We start from the raw sequence: 8590 nt of genomic DNA on the forward strand, positions 1-8590 counted from the left end.
TAGCTGGTACGTCTGTCTTTCTGCTTTACTTAGCTTTTTCTTTCCCTGTTTTTCTAACATTTTCCCCAGAGCGTGATGCGCTTAAATCAGAGGAAGCTGATTTAAAAGATCAAATTGAGGAGATGAAGGCGGAGAATGCTTCTCTGAGAACAAGAGTGGACGATCTTTGCGAGACAAAAGTTTGGATGCTTTCGGAGGGAGCCCAGCTTTTAGCAAAGAATATCCACAAGGGTAAAGAGATGACCGCCGCCGTGGCTGGAGTCAATAATGCAATGAGTGCGGTGGGCATCAATTCAGGTCTGCATTCCGGTTATGTTCATGCCCTGCAGAAAAAGACCCCTTTCAAGGAGGTTCCGTTATTGAATCGCAATGCCTCGGAGGAACTTAAGGCAGCGGTCGCTTGCTTTGATACTCTCAAGTTTCCGGTGATTGAAGATCTTCCGAAGCTTGGCGACGCGCCTCTTAGTGAGATCAAGAAAGTTCTTCGTTTTGCTAATGCTGATTCTTCGGATGAGTAAGGTGGACATGCCCGGCTCCTTGGGGTATGCACCTTGGAAGTTTTTTAGTTAGTCCGGACAATATCCTTATTTTGAATAGTGAATACAATCGGTAGCTTGGCAGGTGCCTTACTGTGATTTGTAATGATGTTTTTACTTTTGACAATTATCCTTTCGTGAATGGTATCGATATTTGTTCCGGTCATTTATATCCAGATTATTTTGATGTAACTATTTTTGTACATGCGTCCATGCTTTGATGTGTACATTTTGAATTTTTAGAACGTTCTTTGTTAAATGCGGATCCGTTTTGTGTTTTGCTAAGGATAATTTTGAGGAAAATACGAACGAAGCCAGTTCGTCCTTTCCCTTTAGGGTTGGACCCCTGAGTTCGGCCGGTGATTATTTATAAGTTGCAACTTTTGTTGATAGAAAAATTCATAACATTCTATTTTTGGGCTCGGAGTTAAATTTTTCCGATAAGTACGCAGTAAAAACATGTTAAACAATCCGCAGGTACATCCCTCTGCGGTTCTTGTAATATAATTTGTGCGGGCAAAAACATCCGCTTTACAAAGAAATTTAAAAGGTGACGGAGCTCATAGCTTCCGTTTTACAATTATTTGCTTGGAAACAGACTTCTAAAGATAACATTTCTTTAGGTGTACTCCGTTCCAAGTACGTGGAACGGAGGTTCCATCCATTTTGCTTAAAGTGTACGCGCCGTCTTTTCCAGCCGTTTTAATCTGGTAGGGTCCTTCCCACTTGGGGGCTAACTTCCCCGTTCCTTCAGTTAGGCTTGCTTCATTGTTCCGCATTACATACTCTCCGACCTTGAACCGGGGTTCTTTTATCTTAGAGTTGTAGTGTCTTTCCAACTCTTTTTTATACTTGGCCTCCCGGATCACTGCGAGTTCTCTTCTTTCTTCGATTAGATCAAGATTTAGACGGAGTTCTCGCTCGTTCTCTTGCTGGCTCTGTTGTATGCGGGGTGTGGGGATCCCTACTTCTGCGGGTATGACAGCTTCGGTGCCGTATGTCAAGCTGAAAGGAGTTTCTTTGTTGCTTGTTTTAGGCATGGTCCGATGCGCCCATAGGACATGTGGGAGCTCATCTGCCCATGAGACGCCTTCCTTCCCCAGGCGTTTTTTGATGCCTTCCACAATGCTGCGGTTGGCTCTCTCTACTTGGCCGTTGGCCTGGGGATGGGAGACCGAAGCGAAGCTCTGCTCAATGTGCATTCTTTGACACCATGTTTTGAATGGTTTTTCCGCAAATTGTTTTCCGTTGTCACTTACTATACAAAGAGGCATTCCGAATCTGCACACAATGTTTTCCCATGCAAACCTTAGCACTTGGTCTCCTGTGATCGTCCGAAGGGGTTTGGCTTCGACCCATTTTGTGAAGTAGTCGATAGCAACCAACAGGAATCTTACTCCTCCGGTGGAGATAGGGAAAGGACCTACAATGTCAATTCCCCATTTCTGGGACGGCCAAGCCGAGGTTACAGGAACGAGGTTGTTTTTGGCGCGGTGGCTGATGGGAGCGTGACGCTGGCAGTCTTCACATGATTGGAGCTCGTTAACCACGCTTTGATGCATACCCGGCCAGAAATATCCGGCATTCATGATTTTTGCTATAACCATTCTTGGTCCGGCATGGATGCCGCATATTCCCCAATGGATTTCCCTTATAACGTAACTAGCTTCCTCCGGTGTCAAGCATTTGAGGAGCGGACCTAAAAAGGTCTTTCGGTAGAGTTGCCCATCATGAATCTGATACTGCAGCGCTTTCACTTTTAGCTTCCGAGCCTGAGCCTTGTCTTCTGGGAGCGTCCCATTTTTTAAATAATCCACAATTGGTGTCATCCAAGAGTTTTCAAGCGTGGAAACTGACATGACTGACTTTGTCTGTTGGATGGCCGGGACTTGCAGGGTTTCGACCAGAACCTCTTTTGACAGATGACAAAATGCTACAGATGCAAGTTTGCTCAAGGCATCGGCCTTTTTGTTTTTTCTCCGCGGTATGTGTACTATTTTGCAAGAATCAAAGGAGGAGATTAAACTGTTGACCTGCTGTAGATACCGCACCATATTCTCCTCTCGCGCTTCGTACTCGCCGCTGACTTGATTGGCTACCAACAATGAATCAACATGCGCTAATACGGAGGTTGCACCAGCTTTGGCTGCAGTTTGGAGGCCTGCAAGGAGAGCCTCATATTCTGCTTCATTGTTTGAAGTTTTAAATTCGAAGCGTAAAGCATAGGTATACTCTATTCCTTCCGGATCTATCAGGATCAATCCTGCGCCCGACCCTTCTTTACTGGAGGCCCCATCGGTGTATAGGTTCCATACCTTTGGCAAGGCGGGTTTTTCCTTGGTGCTTTCTCCAGTTGGGACCTCTGTGAGGAAATCTGCTACTGCCTGGCCTTTTACTGGCCCTCTGGTGCGATAGGTGATATCGAAGGCGCTGAGCTCTATTGCCCATTTGGTGAGACGTCCGGAGACCTCGGGCTTCCTGAGAATTTGCTGGATCTGTAGGTCGGTCTGTACTTCTATATTGAAGGCTTGAAAGTATCTTCGGAGTCGCCTAGAAGCATGTACCAGAGCGAGTGCCAACTTTTCAATCATCGGGTACCGAGTCTCGTAATCTTTCAAGATGCGGCTTACATAATAGACCGGGACTTGTGCTTGATTCCGATGTACTACGAGTACCGCACTTATCGCAAAGTGGGAAGCAGAGAGATATACCGTGACGGTTTCTCCGGTAATTGGGGCCGTTAGGGTGGGCAAGGATCCGAGGCAGACTTTCAGCTCCTGAAATGCCGAATCGGCTTCTGATGTCCACTCTATTTGGCCTTTTTCCGTTTGTTTTTTTAACACATTCATGAAAGGTACAGAGCGATCTGCCACTTTTGAAACGAAATGATGAAGGGCAACGAGCTTTCCATTCAAAGACTGAATTTCTTTGACGGTTTTGGGGGGCTGCATAGAGACTACTGCTTTGATTTTGTCAGGATGTGCCTGAATTCCGGATTGGGTTATCCATACACCGAGAAACTTTCCTTCTTCTAACCCAAAAGAGCATTTTTTGGGATTGAGTTTGAGGTTGATACTCCGAAGCCTGGTAAAAGTTTCGAGTATATCATCTATCATGTCGTCTTCGGCCCGGCTTTTTATGACCAGGTCATCAACATAGATCTCTAGATTTCTTCCGATCTGGTCTTTAAACGCTTTATCCATTAGCCTCTGGTATGTGGCTCTGGCGTTTTTTAAGCCGAATGGCATTTTAGTATAACAAAGGAGACCCTCGCTTGTTACAAATGCGGTCTTGTCTTCGTCCTCCGAAGCCATATGAATTTGATGGTAACCTTTATACGCATCTAGGAAGCATTTAAGACGGAAACTAGAGAGGGAGTCGATCTTTAAATCTATCTCTGGCAAGGGATAGCAGTCCTTTGGGCATGCATTGTTCAGATCGGAAAAATCGACACACATCCTCCAGGTTTTGTCCTTCTTTGTTACCATTACTGGGTTGGAGACCCATGTTTGATACCGCACTTTCCTTATAATACCAGCGCTCAGCAGCTTCCGCACGTCTTCGGAGATGGCCTTATTACGAGCTGGGGCCATGTTTCTCTTTCTTTGAGCCACCGGTTTGGTTGAATGTGACACCTTTAATTTATGTTCGGCCAAACATCGAGGAACTCCAACCATGTCGGAGGTTTGCCAGGCGAATACGTCGAGCGAATTGGACAGTAACTTCCACAACTTCTTTTTGGTTTGCTCGGGAAGTTGGACCCCAATTGCTATTTTCTGGTCAGGGAAGTGTGGGTGTATAGCCCACTCCTCCATAAGAACATCCGGAGGCTCGTGATCACCGTTACTCTGTCGTATTTCGGCTACGCCGATTGTTGATTCGGAGTACAATGTTGCTACCCCTGCTTCAGTAGGGAATTTTAGTGCTCCATGTATGGTGGAACTAATAATTCCAAAGGCGCACATACCGGGTCTTCCCAATATGACATTGTGGACGGACCTTGCTTCCACCACCAAATACGTCAGATTGATGGTTCGAACCAGACTTCCTTCCCCCATTGTTGTTGGCAAAGTGATCTGCCCTAAAGGCTGCACGACCTCTCCGGAAAAACTTACCAATGGCATTGATACTCTGATTAACTTCGCCTTTGTCTGTGGAGCTAGCTGTTGAAAACACTGCTTATACATGATTTCCGTGGCGCTTCCACTGTCGACGTACACCCTTCGGACCTTGTGACCTGCTATGATTGCAGACACTATGATGGGTCCGTCCTTGACTTCTGCCGGACTGATGGGAGGAAAACCGATAGGTTGCTGCATCCAAGCGGCCATGTGCTGACTGGATCGCTTGATGCCTTGATTGTTCACCCTTCTGATCATGCAAATCGCCGGTTGATTATTCGGATTGTCTCCCGAATTCCCCGAAGATTTTCCTTCCTTTACTTCTTTGACTAGATGTGATAGCTTTCCGGATCGTACCGCCTTTTCTATTTCTTGTTTTAAAGACCAGCAATCATCTGTATTGTGACCCCGAGCGTGATGGTAATCACAATATTTCTTGGAATTTTTATCTCCTGGATTTCGGAGTTTTGGTGGAGCAGGGAAGCTTGCCCCCTCCGCACTTAGGATTTCGCTGGGGGTTTTGGAGAGGTCTGATAAGTTATAAAATCTTGACCCGGAGCTTTTTCCGCGTGGAGGTCTGTCATTTCTGCTATAGGGGTGCGATCGTCCCCGACTCCCTGATGAGGTTTTATCAAACACCGACCCGCCGTTTTTCTTCCATGAAGACATCTTGTGTTCTGACTCCGGAGCTGGGTTGCATGCATTCTTGCCTCGACCAAAAGCTCTGGCTCGTTCCATGAGTACCTCCATCGTCTTTGGGAGCTTTTCGTGTAATTTTTCAACCAGCTGATTGTTCCGGACGCCATGACAGAATCCGGAGATACGCAGTTGGTCAACTACCCCACTGATCTGCATGCTTTCCCGATTAAACCGGTCAATGAAACTGTCCAAAGATTCTCCGTCCTTTCTCCGGATGTTGTGGACTTCGGTAATTTCTTTGGAGTAGTGCCTTTGCTGACTGAAATTTTGGAGGAATAACCTTCAGAACTCTTCAAAGTCGTTGATCTCACCTTCATTCAACGCATCAAACCATACTCGGGCAGCTCCGGTTAGAGTTTGTGCGAACATAAAACACCATGCTGGCATTGGCAATTGTTCAACTCGTGCGGCTCCGTCAAAATCGAACATATGATCATCCGGATCAGTTGTGCCATCATACTTTTTCACTGTAGTTGGCATTTTGAGTTTCGGAGGAAGTTTAGCTTGTGTTATACGAGCGCTAAACTTTGACTTGGCTGTCATGGAAACTGGATGGTACGGCTTGGTGAGTTCCGGATCGCTAATTACATCCATCTGCGTTTCATTTCGTATAGTCATTGCCGGTGAAGGCCCGGATGAACCCTGTACATATCCAGTATAAGTTTCCGAAGTGACAACTGTGGAAAAAGTAGGAGGGGTAATCATTGTGGGACCCATAGTCCTTATTGTAGCTTCTTCATGAAAGAGCCTGGTTCGTAAATCAAGGATCTGTTCGTCTCTGGCATGCTGCGTTTTTAATCTTCGTAGAAGACTTGCATTTTTGGAGAGAAACTCTGCATCAAACTCTGATGTTTGCGAAGTAGGAAGTAGAATAAATGGCAAGGTTGTTCCTGGCCCCGAGCTTAAAGTAGCTGAGGTTGTGGAAACAATACTTGCTGGTGTAGTAGTTTGTGTACCAACAGTCGTAGATCCCAGATTCGAAGAACCTGAGGCCGCCATTTGTCAGTTCTTTGCTCAAGAAATTCACTAAAGTGAAAGACTAAGAGCTTTAAGATCGGATGGCGCCAATTGAAGAACCAAAAAACCGTATTTAGGCCGGAGCCTGTAAACGAGGATTTGGATCTTGTCAAGGGTTGAGAAAGGTTCCTGCAAAACAGAAAACCGTTAGGCTCGCCGCAGAGATGGGAGGGCCCCTCTGCGACCACCCTCCGGCGTGAGGATAAGTATTGGTAGAGAGAGAAAGTAGAGAGAGAAAATAAGGACGAAGGTTCAGAGAAATCGTACTTGGATTTGTACTTGAAGGGGTATTTATAGTAGTCAACTGAGATGACATCATCCGTCTAGACGCACTTGAATGGAGGCTCGTCTTCGGAGGTTTTCGATACGGAACGGACATGTTTTAGATGTCCGTCCAAGTGGAGTCCGACTTGTCTCAAGGATCATGTCCGGCTTCGGACATGTATCTTCAGTCACCATGTAAATAACATGAAAACAAGAACAATCATAGAGTGTTTATCGAAATCAAACTTTTGAAAGTATGAATACGTGTTGCTATAATAGATGAAGAAAAATACGCTTCTTATCCACCGATGTCAACAACTAGGGTTTGATTGAAATTTAACAATCCCTTTTTCAACTCATACAAGAAATTTAAATAATACACTAGGCTAGGTTAGTGTACAATATTCCTTAACGTACGAGCGTACAGTATGAAATTACTCACGTTATAAACTCAAAACCTTAATAATGCATGTTGAAAAAACATAATCACGCATAGTTATATTTTTCAACATGTGTGATTATTTGTTTTTCAACATATGTGCTTATGGTTTTCAACATGCGTAATTAGGATTTTGAGTTTTATAACGTGCATAATTTCATATCGTACGTTCATACGTTAAGGAATATTGTATTTTACACTTTCACTAATACACTAAATATATGTTATTATTATTATTTGCATTCACATTATATATTTATTTTGAACACATTACATAATATATATATTTTTAAAATTTTAATGTTTTCAAAGATATTATATCACTATATAAATGATTTTATCCCAAATATTAAACTAGTAAATAAATGCTTATTAATTTAAACAAGGGAAATTGGCTTTTTAATAATTTTAACTTTGACCCGTTGGACGACATTAATCCTAACTTAAAAAATTTCCCAAGATGGTCCCTACTTTCAAACTATTATCCTTCACCGTGTCTTTTCTAACTAGGGTCTAGCTCAGTTACTTTTTTCTAATGTAGATAAAAGCTTAGTTATTTGCTGACGTGGTTGCGTATGTGACACCATCACCACCTCTAGCTCCTCCACAACCACCACCATCATCAGGCATCAGCCACTATACCTAACCCCAACCTGTTGCCACCACCACTCTACCACCGTCACAAGCCCTATAACTTCTTCATTCAACCCACCCAAAACCTGCTTTGCAAACCCAACCATAATATCCATATTGTACCAGAGTTCACCTTTAAACCACGAAATAAGTTTTGTATTACTAATTAGGTGGTGTACCTTATTCGGAACTCGCGAACGGCTATAAAAGATAATTTAATGGATAGATTTTATTTTATTTTTCGTTACCCAGTTTCATACCATGTGTTGAGAACCAATTTATCACTCGGTTATAAAACCGGTCCGGTTGTCGTATCAAACTACAGTAACCCATGACGAACGAGCGGATAGGGTTGGAACCGAACCGGTTCTTATAAGAATCGGAACCGGTTTTCTTCTCATCTCTATAGATGAGAGTATGAGACCATTGAAGATTTGGACCAAGGAAAACACCAAGGCCTACTAAAACATTTGGTATCTGGGCTCTAAAGCCCATCACAAAGTATGTTCATATTTTCCAATAAACATTTTTAAATTTTTTTTTTTTTCAAAAAAGTCACGCATTCTCTAAATTTCCTGCGAGATCCTCCGTCGTGTATTTTACTTTGTATGCTAAGTTTGAATGTGTTTAGTTGTTTACTCTTGTAGATTAGTTGATTAACGTTTATGCGATGTTAATTTGATTGATTAACATTTATGCAATGTTAATCTGATTGATTTTTATGCGTGAAAAGTTTTGGTTGATAGGTTAAGTTGATCTTCAGTTTGAATTAGTTATTGTTTTGTTTAATAGTTTTGATTTGCGATTGAATAGTATGATTATCCATTTAAGTTTAGTTAGATCAGCATTGAACAACTCCCTAGTCAACCAACTTGGCAGAG

At 43.3% G+C, this 8590-nt stretch overlaps 1 protein-coding gene across 1 annotated transcript; it reads right to left on the bottom strand.

Annotated features, from left to right (window-relative positions):
* Positions 1–1138: 1138 nt before the first annotated feature.
* LOC110914399 lies at positions 1139–5512 on the bottom strand. The gene has a single exon (XM_022159193.1). It carries the CDS (start codon positions 5510–5512, stop codon positions 1139–1141), a length of 4374 nt encoding a protein of 1457 aa, XP_022014885.1.
* Between the last annotated feature and the right edge of the window lie 3078 nt (positions 5513–8590).

Source organism: Helianthus annuus, chromosome 15, assembly GCF_002127325.2.
Source record: "Helianthus annuus cultivar XRQ/B chromosome 15, HanXRQr2.0-SUNRISE, whole genome shotgun sequence".
Classification (NCBI taxonomy): Eukaryota; Viridiplantae; Streptophyta; class Magnoliopsida; order Asterales; family Asteraceae; genus Helianthus; species Helianthus annuus.